General features: G+C 38.4%; 1 protein-coding gene across 2 annotated transcripts in view; it reads right to left on the reverse strand.

Moving 5' to 3' along the window:
* The window catches only part of CORO2A (coronin 2A), a 167743-nt gene that overhangs the window by 24261 nt on the left and 123438 nt on the right, over nt 1-20044 (reverse strand). For both annotated transcript variants that reach the window (XM_043972382.1, XM_043972338.1), the window contains 3 exons: nt 6953-7069; nt 4604-4753; nt 3763-3942 (listed from right to left, as the gene is read on the reverse strand). In XM_043972382.1, coding sequence (XP_043828317.1) covers nt 3763-3942; nt 4604-4753; nt 6953-7069 — 447 coding nt within the window. The remainder of the gene's footprint in view (nt 1-3762; nt 3943-4603; nt 4754-6952; nt 7070-20044) is intronic.

Raw genomic sequence — 20044 nt, forward strand, 5'->3', positions numbered from 1 at the left:
TACTTTGTGCAAAATATTCCTTATAGACATAAACAGGTTGCCCTAGATTTGTAACGAAGAAGAAATGGTAAAACTGTAATATTGACTTATACTTTATGTTTCTGTGATTTAATTGTTGTGAACCTTCCATTAATCAGGGTAGACCATAACCCCTCTATCACATCCTAGATCACATGTGAGGTATTGGAGGGTTGTTGTCACTGAAAAATTCATCGCCCTACAGCCAAATTTATGTCTCTAAACTTTGCCAGACAGTCTTCAAATGTTATATATGAGTCAGTGTGGCTTAGTGGGTAAAGTACTAGACTTGGAGTTAGGAGGTCCTAGGTTTGAATCCTTTCCCCAGACACTGGATAAATCATCTCCCTTCTCCTAGCCTCAGTTTTCTCATCTGCAAAATGGGGACAATAGCAGCTACAGGATTGAGGTGAAAGAAAAATGAAACAATTTATATCAAGTAGTTTTCAAAGCATGAAGTGTAAATGTAAGCAATTATACTAGACAAATTTGATTGGCATATTTTGTTTTTATATTACTTAAATTTCTTCCTGTATCTCTTGCCCTTCCCCCTCCCCATCTATTCTAATGAATTAATCTTATACAGTCAATGACCAAGCCTGTACTTAAAAGTAATTTCTGCTTGATGAGACCTGTCATGACTTGTATTGTCGCATATTCCTCAAGAACTCAAAGTTGTTGCTACTGCACAATGAAGCATCAGAAGAAGTTAGTGCAGGACAGTAAAGACAAAAAATTCAGAATATGACAATAAATATGTCATTTTGGGAGTTGAAATTTCAGAGTAGGGAAACTTTTCATATCTTTCCCCAAATTGGGTCTCTCTGAGCCTCAATTTCTTCCTCTGTAAAATGAGAGATTTCGAATATATGATTTCTAATACTCCTATAGAAGGAAAGATTTCTGATTCTAGATATGAAAAATATTTTATATTATAGGAAGTACTATACAAATGAAAAACAAAAATAAATCTGGTGTTTCAAAATTATTGTCATCTAAATTTTGATATAGATATAATAATAGAATTTCAGAGCAAAAATGCCCTTGAATCCCCTTCAATTCATACTTTCCTCAATGAGATCCTAAACAAGTGGTCTTCCAGCTTCTGCTTGAATACTTCTAGTGATGGGATTCTCAACACCTGAGGCAGCCCTTTAAGGTAGCCCTAAAAGTCAGGAAGTTTTTCCTTGTATCAAATTGAAATTGGCCTCTTTGTAATTTCTCTGCATCCCTGCCTTTCCTGCTCACCCTGGCCAAGTAGAACAAATCAGTCCTGATTTTTTTTTGGGGGAGGGGGGAGGGCAATGAGGGTTAAGTGACTTGCCCAGGGTCACACAGCTAGTAAGTGTCAAATGTCTGAGGCTGGATTTGAACTCAGGTTCTTCTGAATCCAGGGCCAGTGCTAGTCCTGATTTTTAATGATGGTCCTTTAGATACCTGAAGACAAAAAAGTGTGTATCCTATAAGTCTTCATTTCTTTGGGCTAAATATCCCTAAGTCTTTTTGATAGATCCTTGTATGACGTGGTTTTGAACTGCCTCACCATCTTATTTCCACTCTTTTGGATGTGCTCCATCCACTCCATCAATGTCCATCTTAAAATGTGGCATGCAGGAATGAGCTTAATGACTTCATTTCACTAGTAGAATAAAACTTTGCTCATTTGCAATGTCGTTAGCCTTTTTTTAAAGTTGTGTCTAACTTTGTGACCCCTTTTGGGGTTTTCTTGGTAAAGATAATGGCGTGGTTTGCTATTTCCTTCTCCAGTTCATTTTATAGATGAAGAACCTGAGGCAAACATGGTCAAGTTTGCCCAGGGTTACACAGCTAGTAAGTGTCTGAGGACAGATTTGAACTCTCAAAAATGAGTCTTTCTGACTCCAGGCCCAGCACTCTATCTGGCCTCATAATTTGTACTACCTTGGGGGTGGGGAAACCAGTTTAAATGAATCAGAACTGTGAATTATAGACTTTATAAAAAGAGACATAGGTGTTGTTTTTGTTGTTGTTGGTTTTTTTGGTGAGGTAATTGGGGCTAAGTGACTTGCCCAGGGTCACACAGCCAGTAAGTGTTAAGTGTCTGAGACCAGATTTGAACTCAGGTCCTCCTGACTCCAGGGCTGGTGCTCTATCCACTGTGCCACCTAGCTGCCCCGAGACACAGTTTTTATAATTTTTAAGAACATGAAGCAATTTCAATTAGAGAGGTACAGAAAAATCAAAGTTCCTAATAGGGTCATTCACCTTGCAAATGGAAAAACTACTTAAAATGTAGCATAAATAAAGATGAAAGTGAATGAGATAAAAAATAAAGCATCTTTTGCTTGTTCCCCATCTACTGAAGCATGTCCAGGTTCCCTACTTTGGGATTTATGTGCTTCCAGCTATCATCTCATCGTGTGAAAGTCTCCTTGAAGAATAGATGGTATCTGTTTGGAGTATCAAAACCCCTCGGCTACCAAAAGGCTGTACTTGTACATTACCAGATGAAAGAGGAGGAAGAAGAGAACAAAATGTTCTTATGAGCAGAAGAGGCAGAACAAATTCTGGAATGATGCCCTTGCCCTTGTTCAGAGAGTCCAAGTTCAGGCAATAGCATCAAGGTCAATAGTGAGCTTTCATTTTGAAATTGAGATTGTGAAGTGGGTAAGAAAGAAATGAACAGAACCTAAGCCCTGGCCCTAGAAAGAAATAAAATGCTTCCACTGAACTTCAGATTCTAGGTTTTTTTTTACAGGTCCTTTTTCACCATCAGAGAAGAATGATTTGTAATCGGTTTATCTCTTCTTGTTCATTTTCAGTTGTGTCCGACTCTTTGTGACCCCATTTAAGACTTTCTTGGCAAAAACTGAAGGGGTTTGCCAGTTCCTTCTCCAGCTGATTTTACAGATGAGGAAACTGAGGCAAAGAGGGTTAAGTGACTTGTCCAAGGTCACACAGTTAGTAAGTATCTGAGCCTGGATTTAAACTTAGGTAGATATCTTCCTAACTCTAGGTCCAGCATTCCATCCACTGTGCCACCTGTCTCTATGTAATTAGGAAAGGAATAGGGTCTAGACCTGTCCTTTTTCTTTGTTTGTTTTTGGTGAGGAAATTGGGGTTAAGTGACTTAGTAAGGGTCAAGTATCTGAGGCCAGAATTGAACTCAGGCCCTCCTGAATCCAGGGCTGGTGCTTTATCCACTGTGCCACCCAGCTGCCCTAGACCTGTCCTTTCATTAGTATGGTGAGCTCCCAAGTGAAGAAATTCCCTCAACTAATGCAAATTGGCACCTTTTTTGCAACTTATAGTCTTATAGGGTTGCTTAGAGTGCTTAGAGGTTATGCCATTTGCCCAGGGTCACCTCACCAGCATGGGTCAGAAGCAACATTTGAATCCAGTTCTTCTAGATTCTAAAAGTACTCTATGTCATTCTATCTCTAAGGCCACATCATCTCTCTATATGCAAATGAATACTAGGACACACTTTGTTCTCAAAGGTGTTTTCCTTCTTGCAGTCTTATTTACATTATTAATTTGCCTAGCAAAGCTGTTTTCATAGGGAGCCCAAATGTAAATTTCAATCTAGTCTCTATCCAAATGATTGCATAAATCTATGATGAGAGACCAGATATGATGGTCTGCTCTGAATTAATGTGACTTCATCATCCACTATTATGCCATTTGTTCTCTAACCAGCCCTGATGGGGGAAAAACACATTAAGACATTTATCTTATTGAAAAGCATAATGTTGCATATTGCACCTGTAAGACTGTTCCTGAGCGGGGGTCAAAAACCCTTATCTTTCTGTCCTTACAGGTGGTTGCAAGCAGGCTGCCATCTGTGTTGAATGACATGGAGAGGATCACATCTTGGTGAAAGTCAATTATCTTCACTGGGTTCAGAATTACAGGCTCTTTTGTGTCAAGGTTCCATATCATTAACTAGAGAACAGAGAAATGAGACTCTTAGCATCTTTCCCCCCACTCTCATTCACTCACCCAACAATGAACACACACACAGGACATGGCAGACATATTGTCAGTATTCAACAAGGTAGTGAAACACGGTAATCCCATGTGGAATAATCTGGAAATGGGCTGGGGAAGGTATTGGGTTCCATTGTTATGAAGTAAACAAAAAACTCAGAGGGTAGAGTTGTGGAAGAAATAAAAAAGATCATAGCTTTAGCATTGAAAAGGAGGTTGTCTGGTCCAACACCCTCATTTTACAAATGAGGGAACTGAGGTCCAGAGAGGTTAAGAGTCTTGCTCAAGGTTACATAAATAGTAGGAAGAATTAGAGTTTGAACCCAACTCTCCTAATTCTATTGGATTTTTATGGACATATTGAAACATCAGTGTAACAAGATATGGTCCTAGTGAGATTCTATACACATACATATATATGTATATATTACATGTATATATTTATACATATAAATAATATATTTTACTTTCTTTTCTCTTTCAACTCCCCTCATGTATCCTGTTCTAATTCTGCACATTGGACATTTTAAAATTTATGATGCCTGGGATAAAGGTCCCCAGGCAAAGACGAGAGAGGAATTTTCCTCCATTGGCATTTTCCTTCAGATTGACTCACCTTATAATCATAACCAGTGCTAAAGAGAATATCAGCAGCAGTTGGGTGCCATTCCAGGAGTCCAACCCTCCTCGCATGCCCAAGCAGCTCCTTCTTTGCGAGAGTAATGTTTCTTGAGAGCAATTGTTTTGGAATATCCCATATCTTAATCTAGTAGCAGGTAGGACAAAACAACATGTTTTATTAGAAGCTGAAAGCCAATCATTTATGAGAGATACCTCATCATTCACAACCATCCCCAACACTGGCAGGACAACTGGTGAATTATAAATCTAAGACCAGACAGGCACCAGGGCTCTCCACTACCCCAGAGTTCAGGCAGACCAGCTCTTGCACTCTTGTGGGTGGCAAGCAAGTTTTCCCTACTGTGCAAGGTACTTTTCCATATCTCCTGCTCCATTCTCCTGCTTCTTCCTCCATGCTCCCCCCACCCTTCTCCAAAATACCATGATTCTAACAAAGCAGGCTTGGGGGAGGGGATTTCTCTTTTGGTCTGAAGGTTGCCCTTGCAGGTCTCCTTCTGGGATTGCCCTCATCTGGATGCTCTCTAGAAGACTAGTTATGAAGACCCTATGAAGGACTACATGAATACATTAAAAGAGGCTGATTAGGGGGCAACTAGGTGGTGCAATGGATAAAGCACCGGCTCTGGATTCAGAAAGACCTGAGTTCAAATCCAGCCTCAGACACTTACACGTACTAGCTGTGTGACCCTGGGCAAGTCACTTAACCCCGTTGCCCCACAAAATCAAAACAAAACAAAACAAACAAAAAGAGGCTGAATAAATGCTTAAGTTAAAAAATCATCAGGGTGGATTCAGGTTCCATCTGCCTTAATTACAAAAATCAATATTATTCTTCAGTTACCCCTACATTCTATTCTACACATTTCATACATATCTACACTTTTGCTTTTCTTTTCTTTTCTTCCTTCTTTCCTTTTGTTGAGTTAGAAGCAGGTATAATTCAATTCACTGAGAATTTTTGAATGCCCGATGGGTGAAGAATGACCCCAGACATAACACTTGGATCTAAAATGAATAGCATCAATTGGCCACTTTAGATGACACAACAGTGTCACTTTATGTGGTGTAGATGCTCACTCCCAAATTGATATCCTTTCTGTAGGGAAAGAGAAAGGCAGTCATTGCCACTAACATGGAATTGGATATGGATTCCTTTATCAATGAGGAAACGATTGCTTAAGTAGCTAAGAGCCTAGTGTTTGAAAGAGGAAACAGCCCAAGGCACTTCTATGTCCCCAAAGAGCTCATTGGTCTTATATGTCAAGCTCTTTGTTTCTAAGGGAATAATTCCTTGCAAGATCAGTCCCAGTGGGAATTCCATTAGTATATTCTAGCCTCATCAAGGCTAAAGGAATCTGCAAATTCTTTCAGGACATCCACTTAGAGTTATTTCCTGCTAGTAATTTTTGTGCACACTTCTCTTACTAAATTAAAAATGTACAGACAGAGATGATGGCAGGATAGACTCATTAGTGATTTGATAATGACATAAAGGATGAGCTGGGAAAGTCATCTTAAAATCAGTTTAGTTAAGGAAAGGGTAGTAAAATTTATTTGACTTCTACTGGAAGTTCACAGACTAAGCAGATCAGATTTTTGGGCTGGTCTTTAAAGGGTGACTAGGATGAGTAGGGGGGAGCATTTGTATATAGAGGCTGGATATCACATAATGGAATTTTTGTTGATTTACACTGTAGACATTTTCAAATACAGTAGTTATGACCTTTTGGATGCTTTCCATATTTATAATAAAGTTTTTGTCACTTTAAGGTATAGTTTTAACTTATTGGTCTAGTTAGTGATAGGAAGTAGACATGATTTGTTGATATATGGACTTCCTTGGTGAGGAACCTCTTCCCTAACCAGTACAGGTTGGCACCTTCTCTGTGACTTATAGCTGCCTAGAGTACTAAAAAAATTATATGACATATCTAGGGACTCATAACCAGTTTGTGTTAGAAGTGGGTCTTGAACCTAGGTCTTCTTGGGTTTGATGCCATCTCTATCCACTATGCCATGCTGCTTCCCATTGGTCTAGTAAATTTCTAAAAATACCTCCAGGGTCCAGATCACGACTTAACCCCATTTTCAGATGAACTTATTAAGAGCCAGAGATAGGCAGAGAAACTATGAAGTCTACCTTCTTCTTCCTCATTCCAACCACCTTCTCAGTTGATGATTTCTACTTACTTAAGATTGTCTTTGCTGATGTTTTCAGGAAAGATGGAGCACTTAGGGATACAGGTATGACATTAAAGGTGGATTGGTTTTCATTTCCCACAGATGTGTTGGGAGAGTGGGATGCAGAAAGGTGAGAATTTACCGTGGCATCTTCAGAACAGGAGGCTATTACAAAGTCATCAAAAGGGTTCCACTTGATGTCCAAAACGTTGCCTTTGTGGCCACAGACCTTTGGGTAATGTGGATCAAGCTTTCCTGTCTGCAAAAGAAACAACAGATGGAATCTTTGTGAGTTAGGGTGTGTATAATCTACATAAAAAAGAGACTATCTCCATAGACCTTTTCATATAACTTTGGAGAATGGAGTTTCAACATCACTGATGGTCTTGCTTTTGAAGTGAGCTTGTTCATAGGATTTTAGAACACTGAAAACATGCTTAGCTGGAACTCAGCAACCCAGAAACCTAGAGCTGAAGGGGACTGCAAATGCCATTTATTCATACCACAGATATTGCTAGGCAGCTAGGTGGCACAGGGTAAGAATGTTGGATCTGGATCTTAAGTTCAAAATCTGCCTTAGACATTAGCTATGTGACCTGGGTAACTTACCTTTCTCAGCCTCAGTTTCCTGCTCTATAAAATGGTTATAATAATAGCACCTTCCCCACAACCAGGGTTGTTATGAGGAACATATATGATAACATATATATGTATGTAAGTCTATGTATAGACATACCACATAGACACATGAATATGTAGTGCTTTGGAAATCTTATAATAAGCATTTTTATTTATAGTTTTGGGTTCCAATTTTTATCCTTCTTTCCCTATTCCCCCTCCCCCTCCTTGTTGTGGCAAACAGTCAGATCTGGGTTATACATATATAACTTTGGAAATTTTAAAACATCATATAGATGCTAGCTATAAGTTGGTATTACATAAAGAATGCTGTTCTTGAGAGAAACTTCCAGGAGCCAAGATGGCAGAGTAAGCAGTAAATCACTGCAACTCTCCCATATTTACCTCCAAACAACCATATAATTGTGCCCCCAAACAAATCCTGGAATAGCAGAACCAGCAAAGAGATGGGATGAAACAATATTTGAGCCCTAGAAACTTGGAAGATCAGCAGAAAAGGTCTATCTCATTTGGGTAAAAGGGGAGCTCAATCCAGGACAGGAAGCATCTCAGCAAGCCAGCAGCAAGTCCCACCTTAGCATCCTGAGTACTAGTGCCATGGAGCAGGCAAACACCAACACCAAGACCCTCCATGTGCTTCAGCATAGCTGGGGGAATGGGCAGACTCTAGCTCTGAGAACCTCCAAGTGCTTCATCTTAGCCCAGGGCAAACAGCTGCTAGCTGCTAGACTTCAGTGTATCCTCAGGGAAATGCAAAAACACACCAACAGTCTCAGCACACAACAGACATCACCAATAGGACCCTAGGTAATCTGACAGACTCCTACAGCCTCCAGCAGTGTCAGTAACCCTTTACCCTACCCCCTCAGTGAAGCACCAGACAAGAGGGTCTCCCATGGGCTTCAAGGCAAGATCAATGCAGCACCAAGCAAATAGCCAGGGCCTATAGTCCCTGGCACAAGAAGCCTGAGACAGTGCCCCTTGTACTCTGGAAGCAAAGCTCAAATCCAGAAGAAATTAAAAAGGCCCCAAAATCTGAGCAAACAACAACAAAAGAATCTGACCACAGAATGTTATTATGGTGATAGGAAAGATCAAGACAAACTCAGAAGAGGACAACAATGTCAAAATACCCAAGGGCAATACCCCAAAGAAAAATGGGAAATGGTCTTAAGCCCAGAAAGAACTCATGGAAGAACTCAAAAGGAGCTTAAAAATCATATAAGAGAGGTAGAAGAAAAATTAGGAAAAGAAATGAGATTGATGCAAGAGAATTATGAAAAAGAGTCAACAGCTTGGAAAAAGAAAACAACTGCTTTAAAAAATAGAATCAGTCAAATGGAAAAGGAGATACAAAAATCCATTGAAGAAAACAACTCCTTATAAGTACAATTGGCCAAGTGGAAAAGGAAATACAAAAACTAACTGAAGAAAACAACTACTTAAAATGTAACTTTGGGCAAGTAGAAGCTAACAACTCTTTGAGAATCAATCCAACAAATTAAAAAGAATGAAAAAATAGAAGAAAATGGAAAATGGAAAAACAGCTGACCTGGAAAATAGATACAGGAAAGACAATGTCAGAATCATTGGACTATTTGAAAGCCATAATCAAAAGGAGGAGCTGGACAGAATCTTTCAAGGAATCATCAAGGAAAACTGCTCTGTTATCCTGGAACCAGAGGGCAAAATAGGCATTGAAAGAATCCACTGATCAACTCAGGGAAGAAATCCCAAAATAAAAACTCCAAGGAACATTGTAGCCAAACTACAGAATTATCAATCAGGTCAAGGAAAAATACTGCAAGTGACCAGAAAGAAACAGTTCAAATAACAGGGAGCCACAATCAGTATTACATAGGACTTAGTAGCTACAACATTAAAGGATCAGAGGTGATGGAACATGATATTCAGGAAGACAAGGGAGCTAGGACTACAACCAAGACTCATTTGCCTGGTGAAATTAAGCATAATACTTCAAGGGAAAATGGTCATTCAATGAAATAGAAGAATTTCAAGCGTTCATAAGGAGAAGATCAGAACTGAACAAAAAATTTGATCGTCAATATCAAGACCCAAGAAAAGCCTAGAAAGGGAAAAAGGGGAAAAAAACAATGGATGCAATGGAGCTGAACTGTTTACATCCCTGCATGGAAAGATGATGCTTGTAATTCTTAAAAATTATACCACCAATAGTACAGCTAGAAGAATATACACACACACAGACGGTATGGGGATAAGGTGAATTTGAGGGAATGACATAAAAATAATTAAATGATGAGAAAAAGGAGTACACTGGGTGCAGAAGTAAGGGAGAGAAAAAAGAAAAAAAAGAAGTAAGGGAGAGTTAGAATGGGGCAGATTATTTCACATGAAGAAGATTGAAAAACTTATTACAATGGAGGGAAAGATGGGAGGGTGGGTGATAGGCATTGCTTGAATCCTACTCTCTTGAGTATAGGCTCTAAGAGGGAATAACATACACAATCAGTTGAATATATAAATCTATCTTACTTGACAGGAAAGCAGGAGGGGAGGAGATTAAATAGAGGGTGGGGACTAACAGAAGAGACAGCAGACTTGGGGAGATGGTAGACAGAAGCAAAACACTGTTGAGGAGGGAAAGGGTGAAAGGGGAGAGAAGACAAACAGGATAAAAAATAGGATGGAGGGAAATGCACAATTAGCAATCAAAAATGTGAATGTGAATGGGATGAACTCTCCTATAAAACAGAAGTGGATAGCAGAGTGGATCAAAAACCAGAATCCTACAATATGTTGTTTACAAGAAACACACTTAAAGCTGAGACACACACAGAGTAAAGGTAAGGGGCTGGAGCAGAATGTATTATGCTTCAGCTGAAGTAAAAAAAAGCAGGGGTAGCAATTCTGATCTCAGACAAAGCAAAAGCAGACCTAATTAAAAAGAGATAAGGAAGGAAACTACATCTTGCTAAAAGGTACAATACACAATGAAGTAATAATATCAGTACTAAACATATATGCACCAAGTGGCATACCATCCAAATTCTTAAAGGAAAAGTTAAGTGATTTATAGGTTCATGACCAAACAAGAGATATAAAACATTATGAAATGTAAAATAAATAATTTTGATTATATAAAATTTAAAAAGCTTTTATACAAATCAAACAATTTATCTCTGATAAAGGTCTCATTTCTCAAATATATAGAGGACTGAATCAAATTTATAGGAATATAAGCCATTACCCAATTGATAAATGGTCAAAGGATATAAACAGGCAGTTTTCAGATGAAGAAATCAAAGCTATAGGCATATGTTGTTATTGTTGCTTGTCCTTTGTTCTTGAAGAGGACCATGACATTGAGGTAATGTCATGACTTGCAATGAATTGGATTTAAATGACAGAGAGCTGTGCAAGGTCACCAACTTCACTCTCTCCTCCAAAGCCATCTGGGTCCAGTGGCAAGATATACATCAGGACGACTGGAGATGGCCCTGGATGTTTTAAGGCAATTGGGGTTAATTAATTGGGGTTAATTGGGTGACTTGCCCAGGGTTGTAAAGCTAGTAAGTGTCTGAGGTGATATTTGAACTCAGGTCCTCCCAACTTCAAGGCCAGTGCTCTATCTACTGTGCCACCTAGCTGCCCATAGACATATGAAGAAGTGCTCTAAATCAGGGCTTCTTAATTTTTTTCTACTTGCAACCCCGTTTCACCTGAGAAATATTTACATGATCCCAGGTATATAGGCATATAAAATAGGTATACATAACCTATTACTGTTGCCCAATTTTTCATGACCCCTGGATTTGTGACCCCATATGGAATCATGACATACAGTTTAAGAAGCTTTGCTCTAAAGAACTTTTCATTAGAGAGATGCAAATTAAAACAACTCTGAGATACCACCTCACACCTACCAGATTGGCTAATATGACAAAAAAGGAAAATGATAAATGTTGGAGAGGATGTGGGAAAATTGGGATACTAATGTTTTGTTGGTGGAGTTGTGAACTGATCCAAACATTCTGGAGAGCAATTTGGAACTATTCTTGAAGGGCAACTAAACTGGGCATACCCTTTAATTCAGGAATACCACTACTAGGTCTGTATCCCAAAGAGATAATAAAATGGGAAAAGGACCTACATGTGGAAAAACATTTATAGAAGCCCTTTTTGTGGTGGCAAAATATTGAAAATTGAGAGGATGCCCATCAATTAGGGAATAGCTGAACAATCTGTTGTATATGAATTTAATGGAATACTGTTGTGCAATAAGAAATGATGAACAGGCAGATTTCAGAAAAACCTGGAAAGACTTTTGTATGAACTGATGCAAAGTGAAATGAGCAAAGCCAGGAAAGCATTGTAAATAATATCAGAAACACTGTGTGATAACCAACTATGAATGACTCAGTGCTTCCCAGAAACACAATGATCCTAGACAAATGCAAAGGACTCATAAAGAAAAATGCTAACCACATCCAGATAAAGAACTGATGGACTCTGAACGCAGATCAAAGTGTATTTTTTCACTTAGTTTATCCTTTTACATGTTTTACCTCTTTGATTTATTTCTTCTTTCTTTTTTGTTTGTTTTTTACTGGGCAATGAGGGTTAAGTGACTTGCCCAAGGTCACACAACTAGCAAGTGTCATGTGTCTGAGGCCGGATTTGAACTCAGGTCCTCCTGAATCCAGGGCTGGTGTTTTAGCTATCTACTGCACCACCTAGCTGCCCCCTGTTTCTTCTTTCTTAACTGTGACTAATATAGAAATATGTTTTACATGATAGCACATGTATAATCTATAACAAATTGCCTACCATTTTAGGAAGAGGGGAGAGGAGGAAGAGAGAAAATTTTGGAACTCAAAATCTTGTAAAAATGAACGCCAAAGATTGTCTTGACATGTAGTTGGGAAAAAATACTATTTAAAAAAAGAATGCTGTTCTCAGGGAAATAGCAAGTTTAAATAAGACCTAATCTTATGAAACATATAGATTGGCAGGGGGATAAATACAAGCATAGATATAACTAATTTAAATAATAGTTTATATTACAGAAGTATAAATAAACAAGTTTTTATATTTAGTATATACATATATACTATTTAAACATGGTATATGTACTACAGAGGGATAGTTTATGTTACAGAAATAGAAATAATTTATATATTAGAAAGGTGTACAGATTGCCATGTGAGATCTGAAGGGGAAAGTCATTTCAGGTGTGTGCTGAAGCCAGCTCCTACACGCCCATGAAAGCCCACTATTAAAATTTCAGTGTAAGCATTTACCTCTCATAAATGAGCAAATAGTACAAATTAGGGCTTGAAAATATAGTTTTGTTCATTGTCTAGACCCTAAAAAGTGATGGAGAAACTGTTAATAATGGAAGATAAACTTAAAAGGTGAAGTTTTCTTTTCCCCTCCCTGGAGAGCCAGTTGTTAAATATTTTAATCAGAATATCCCAGTCATAACTGATAGGGAAATTCAGGAATAACTTCCTGATAGAGGTAGATCTCAAGCTGGGCTTCCTTTCTTTATAAATTAACATTTTTATTTAAAGTTTTGAATTTCAAATTCTATTCCTACCTCTTTCCCTCCCTCCCCTCCCTGCTCCTTGAGGCAGTAAACAATCAGATATGTTATACCTGTGCAATCACATAAAACATTTCCATATTTATCATTTTGTACAAGAAGATTTGAATAAAAGAAAAAGAATGAAAGATAGAAAATGAAGAACAGCATGCTTCAGTCTGTATTCAATCAATATAAGTTCTTTCTCTGGAGGCAGATAGTATGTTTCATCATTAGTTTTTTGGGATTGTCTTGGATCATTGTTTTGCTGAGAATAGCTAAGTCATTCACAGTTCTTTCATGGGTTGATATTGCTGTTCCTAATTTTTCCTAGTTCTGCTCACTTCACTATACATCAGTTCATGTAAGTCTTTCCAGGTTTTTTCTTAAGTCATCCTGCTTATCATTTCTTGTAGCACAATAATATTCCATTACAATCATATACCACAACTTGTTTAGCCATTCCCCAATTGATAGGCATTCCTTTGATTTCCAATTCTTAGCCACCACAAAAAGAGCTGCTATAAATATACTTGTACAAATAGGTCCTTTTCTCTTTTTTGGATGCCTTTTGGATATAAACCTAGGAATAGTATTGCTGGATCAAAGGTTATGCACAGTCTGATAGGCTAAACTTGACTTTCAAGGATAGGTAAGATGAGGAGGAAGGAAGGCATTTTGGATATTGAGAACTATGTGACCAAAGGCATAGAGATGAGAGAGCACAGTTCATATTTGAGATGAGGGTAGGGGAGAGATATTTTATCTACTTTGGTTGGAGTATGTAGAGGTGAGTAATATGAGATATGGCCAAAAAGGTAGGTCATCTAGTCTAACCCATAAATGAGCAGGAATTCCTATTCAAATGGGTGGTTCAAGCTACTGCTTGAAGACCATCAAGGATGGTGAACTTACTACCTCCTGAGGAGGTCCATTCTACATTTGGGAAGCTTTTATTGATAGGAAGTTTTCTCCAATATGGAGTAGCTATGTACCTCTAAACTTTTACTTATTGCTCCTAATTTTGCCCATTGGAACCAAGCAAGAAAAAATATTTCTCCATATGACAATCCTTCAAATACTAGAAGACAGCTATCATGTATTTTGTAAGTCTTCTCTTGAATAAGCATCTCAGTGAATTCAACTGATTCAAATATGGTGTGGTTTTGAGTCCCTTACCATCACTGTCACCTTTCTCTGGCAGTCCTCAGTTGGCCAATTTCTTGCTAAAAATGGAAGCCCCAAGCTGAACACAGAGTCCCAGATGTGATCTCAGTAGAGAAGAGTACCTTGGGATTATCACCTTCCTTGTTCTCTAATTCAATTGAAACTTTCCCCCCCCATGTTCAACTTTTATGAGTAAGAGGGAAATGATGACAAAATAAGCTTATAATAAGAGATTTGGTCAACACAGTCTATTCTATCTTCTACATTTATATTACTTTTCAATGATTTCTGATCTTCATAATGATGATGCTGAGGCCCTACGACTCCCAGGATCATCAAAAATTCAATTATGATTGCTCACTATTCTTGCTAATTCAAGAAAGTAAACTTGAACATTTTAGAAAGAATTTTTAATGAGAAGAGTTGGAATCAAGAGGAATTTCTGGTTAACATTTCGTCATCAGAAAATGTAGCTATTCAGAACACTGTATTCCCTAAGCCTTCTGATTAATTCAGGTTTTTACCATATTTGTTTTAATATCTATCTAAACTGGGGGAGGTTCATAGCTTCTCTTCTAGCTATTTCCTCACTGATTCCACTAATACTTTTAAAGAGGAGGGTTTCCAGGGATCATTACTTATTTTTTCTCATTTTGCATAAGAAAAATATCTACATTGAACCTGACCAGACCTCTCCTGGAAGCATTTTCCCCATCTAGTGGGGAAGAAAATGCCATTTATAATACTTCTTTCCACAAGATGGCTGTTTACAGAACCCTACCAGTACAGGGCATCAGAACAGTCTATTCAAGGCTTATAAATAATACCTATCCAGTATCAAATGAAGTGATGTTTTCATAATTATTCATATAATTACAAGACAAGAGCATTCAGACCTCTAAGTGGATTTTATTTTCTCAGTCTTGAATTATCCAGTATGGTTGTCTACATGGATACAAATAATTGGAAAGAAATTGTTGCATTTATGCTTAAAATTTTGTCCTTGATAAATGCAATCTGAGCATTCTGAACCTCTGACTAATAACAGCAGGATGATGGCTAATTTGGTCCCTGACTATTAATGACCTGTTTGAAAATTGTGTTCCTTCCAAAGTAACCCTGTATTCTCAGAGTCCTGGAACAAATGGTAAATATCAAGGACTGTAGGTAATAACAGTAAAAGCTGGTATTTATGTAGCTCCTTAAGCTTTGCAAAGTGAACATACATTATCTCATTTGATCCTCCCCTCAACCCTTTGAGGTAGGTGCTATTATCACCCCTACTTGACAGATGAGAAAACAGAGGCCTAGATGGATTAAATGACTTATTTATGGTTTCGTTGCTTATAAATAAATAATTAATGGACAGAGTGCTCTACTTGAAGTCAGGAAGACCTGAGTTTGAATCCTTCATTAAGGGGGCAGCTAGGTAGCCCAGTGGATAAAGCGCTGGCCCTGGATTCAGGAGGACCTGAGTTCAAATCCGGCCTCAGACACTTGACACTTACTATCTGTGTGACCCTGGGCAAATCACTTAACCCTCATTGCCCCTCCCCCCCCAAAAAAAAAGAAAAAGAAAAAGAAAAAAAAGAATCCTTCATCATAGAAATTCTAGCTGTGTGACCCTTGGCAAGTCATTTATTCTTTCTGAGCCTTATTTTCCTCACTTGTTTTATTTATTTTTTCTTTTTTGGCAGGGCAATGAGGGTTAAGTGACTTGCCCAGGGTCACACAGCTAGTAAGTGTCAAGTATCTGAGGCTGAATTTGAACTCAGGTTCTCCTGAATCCAGGGCCAGCACTTTATCCACTGGGCTACCTAGCTGCCCCTTTCCTCACTTGTAAAATGGGGATAATACCTGTAGCATTTATCCCACATTGTTCTTGTGAAGTTCAAAAGAGAAAATTGATGCCGAATGCTTTGCAAACCTCAAGTATTATATAAATAATCAGCTATTATTAGTGTTACTTGGTTGCAAGAATTAGTATTTCCGTTTGGCGAATCGGGAAATTAATTAAATAATTAATGAAAGATAAGCAACAGGGTTAAAGTCTGTAAAAGCCTTTGACTTTTGTATTTACATGAAGAGACATAACGAGAACTGTGGGTGCAAAGCTAAGAGGCATTTGAAGAAAACAATGCCTTTGTTATCCTTAGCATGTTAAAACCATTGGGTCAGGGGGATACCACTTCACATTCTTGCTTCAGGCACAACATTACTTAGTTATGGTCATGCTTCTGTGATTTCCTTCCACTAGGGAAGGGCAGCAGAAGGAAAAAAAGAGCATTTATTAAGTACCTACTATGTTCCAGGCAGACACCTAGGTGGCACAGTGGATAGAGTGCCAATCCTGGAGTCTGAAAACCTCATCTCCTGAGTTAAAATCCTGTTTCAGACACTTACTAGCTGCGTGACTCTGGGCAAATCAGTTAATTGCTTGCCTCAGTTTCCTTATCTGTAAAATGAGCTGAAGGAAATGGGAAACCAGGCCAGTATCTTTGTCAAGTAAACCCTAAATGGGGTCATGAAGAGCCAGACATGACTTAACAACAGCAACAACATGTTCCAGGTAATAAGCACTTTGTGTGTGTATGTGTGTGTTTTTGCAGGGCAAAGAGGGTTAAGTGACTTGCCCAGGGTCACATAGCTAGTAAGTGTCAAGTGTCTGAGGCCAGATTTGAACTCAGGTCCTCCTAAATCCAGGGCTGGTGCTTTATCCACTGTGCCACCTAGCTGCTCTCCCCCAAAGCACTTTTTAACCATAACCCTGTGAGGTGGGTGCTATTATTACCCCCATTTTACAGTTAAGGGAACTAAGGCAAATAGGTTAGGTGACTTGCTCAGGGTCACACAGCTAGTAAGTGTCAAGTGTCTGAGGCTGGATTTGAACTCAGATCTTTCTGATCAGATCCAGTGCTCAATCCATGGAGCCACCTAGCTGCCTCCAAGGCAAACAAAGCTTAAGTGACTTACTTGCCCAGGATCATATAGCTAGTAAGTGCCTGAGGCCATCCCAGCCCAGTGCTCTGTGCACATGGCACCACCTAGCTTCCTCACTAGTATAGATTGCAACCCATCTATAACTTCTTTTGCTGTGAAATGCTGGATTTTTCAAGTATGATGTTATGGAAAGTGTACTATATTTCAAGACAGAAGCCTGGGTTTGAATTCCAGCCCTGGTTGTATGACCTAGGGGAAACCTATGTTGGATCCTGTTTTCTCCTCCATAGAATGGAGGTGTTGGACTAGACACTTGTAAGGTCCTTTAAAGTATGACTTCTTCCCTTATATCCTGTGTAGAAGGCCTAACTAATGTAACATAGACCTTCTGACATCCTATAGGTACCAATGTGGTACCTATTTGTAGGTACCAATGTGGTACCTATTTGTTGTTTCTACCTTTTGCTATACCTACTTCCCTTTTCTGATTGTTTTATTTCCTTGTCATTTTGGGTAACGTTGTACTTTGAGTCACCTGTGATTTTGATTTTTCAAGGTGGGCCCCCTCCAGGAATATGGTGAAGCCAGCTGAACCAGCTCAGGAGGGTGGATTGTTAAATTTTAAGCTGAACATTTACATCCCAGAAATCAGTAAGAAATGATACAAGTCAGGGCTTCATTTATTATTTTGTTGACTGTCTGCACTTAAGAAAACAATGGAGAAAATATTTATAATGCAGATTAAACATAAAAGTGTGACCTGAACACATTCTCTCCCTACCCCACCCCCACAGCTGGCTGTTAAACATTTACCAATATATTTCTGAGCCTGTCTTTTGTCTGGAGCATATGACACATTTGTTGGTAGGGAAACACATCTTTTGAATGACTGTGGCGCTCACTGCACAAGCATTATAATATTCCATGGCTTGATTCAATTAACACAATATCTTTTGCACATAGGAACAACCTGGAGAATCTCAATATTTTAAAGGATCCTTGACTTAAACCATCCAAATTCAAGACAGCAACCATTTATTAAGTATTTATTCTATGCAAAAGACCAGGAATTCAAAGACAAAATGAAAAACATCAGACTTCTGCAAGGCATTTTTCATGGCCTTAGTGCATAACTTTGGCAAATACGGCCCCTTGTTTTAAGCTTTTCTTACTACTACTGACTATTCAGAAGATCTATAAGTGTGTGTACAAGATATATCAGGTATACCCCCCACCATGTCTCAAAAAATTATGTTATTCTGTCTCATTTTGAAAGTTTATTTGTTAATTTAAAAATAAGTTTAGATATATTTTAGTTTCTTTAGTTTGATGAATAAAATAATGTTTTTTATAGTCGAGCATTCAATAAATATTTATTTCTAAATATAAAATTCTCTGGGTACACAGCCTAATGAAATATGCTGCACAGACCTAAGGAGGATTTATTAAACAAAGTTATCTTTGTGTTTGCATCTATTAAGGAAGCTTGCATGACTTTGATATATGTACAAGACACTAGTTGAAGGGGAACCTTTAAAGAATTTTTTTTTGTAACCAATAAACAATAATTACAGCTGGATTTTGTATTTTCCATACCTTTCTTTCAATTGTGAGACCAGGAAGATGTGGTTGGTTGTGGATACCCTTGATACAAATTGGAGTATTCTCATAAAAAAATTATAGAGATATATTTATAGGTCTTCTTGGTTGCTCCCCGCTGCCCCACTACAATAATATCTCTGTCTAGAGTATCACCATCTTTTCAAATCAGCCAATCTTACAACCTCCTTGACTCAAATTTCCCTCACTCCCTATGTCTAATCAGTTGCCAATTCTTTTGGTTTTTGCCTTCACAACAAATCTCAAATCTATCCACTTCCTCACACTCATAACAAAATGACCTATTCAAGCCCTTGTCACTTCTTCTCTAGGCTATTTCAATAACTTCCTCTTTGGTCTCCCTGCCTCAAGTATCTCTCTACTCCTAAATCTATCCTCTGCAAAACTGCTAGAGTGAATTCCCAAAGCACAGGTATAATCAGGTCACTCTCCTGTTCAGTAAACCTCCATAAAACTCCTGACTGCTTCCCGAATAAAGTGCAGTCAGTTTTTCTATAACAGTGGTGTCAAACTCAAACAGAAACTAGACCACTAAACTGTATGTGGTATTACATGGCAAGGGCCACTGATTGATACCTCTGTGCTAGAATGCTACATATGTGTTCCTAAAAATCTCCTTGGTGTGCAAAATTGCACAATAAAAAACCACAGGGATGGGGGCAGCTAGGTGGCACAGTGGATAGAGCACCGGCCCTGGAGTCAGGAGTACCTGAGTTCAAATCTGGCCTCAGACACTTAACACTTACTAGCTGTGTGACCCTGGGCAAGTCACTTAACCCTAATTGCCTCACTAAAAACAAACAAAGAAATGAACAAAAAACCACAGGGATTATGGGGAAAATAGGATTAGGGTCACAACATTAAAAAACTTCTTCAGTGACACAACAACAACGAAAAAAAAAGAAAGATAGGAACCTGATAAAAATGATAGCACAGTTTTATACATGTTAAATGTTAAGAAATCTATAAATACTATGATAAATAAGTGTTGTCTGGTGCTCCAGTTTTCACATTATGTAAATTGGTCAAGTTGAATAGTTGTGGTGAGAGAGTGACCTTGGTGAGGCCCACTTGGGGCCTGGACCTCAGTCATGGTGAAAGTGGACAGATGGAAGAGGGTTAAATCAGTTCTCAGCCTACAGTTCCTATTGTGTCAGAATATATAATAAACATGGCACTTTGCCTTGAAAAAGGCCTGAAGTTTGCATGTGGAAATGAGTGTGTTGGAGAGATTGCATCTTATGAAAAATTGTGAAGTGGTACTATTTTCTGTTTCTTCTCACTGTTTCCCAAAGGACGAAA

The sequence above is a fragment of the Dromiciops gliroides genome, chromosome 1 (assembly GCF_019393635.1).
Source record: "Dromiciops gliroides isolate mDroGli1 chromosome 1, mDroGli1.pri, whole genome shotgun sequence".
In the NCBI taxonomy this organism is placed as follows: Eukaryota; Metazoa; Chordata; class Mammalia; order Microbiotheria; family Microbiotheriidae; genus Dromiciops; species Dromiciops gliroides.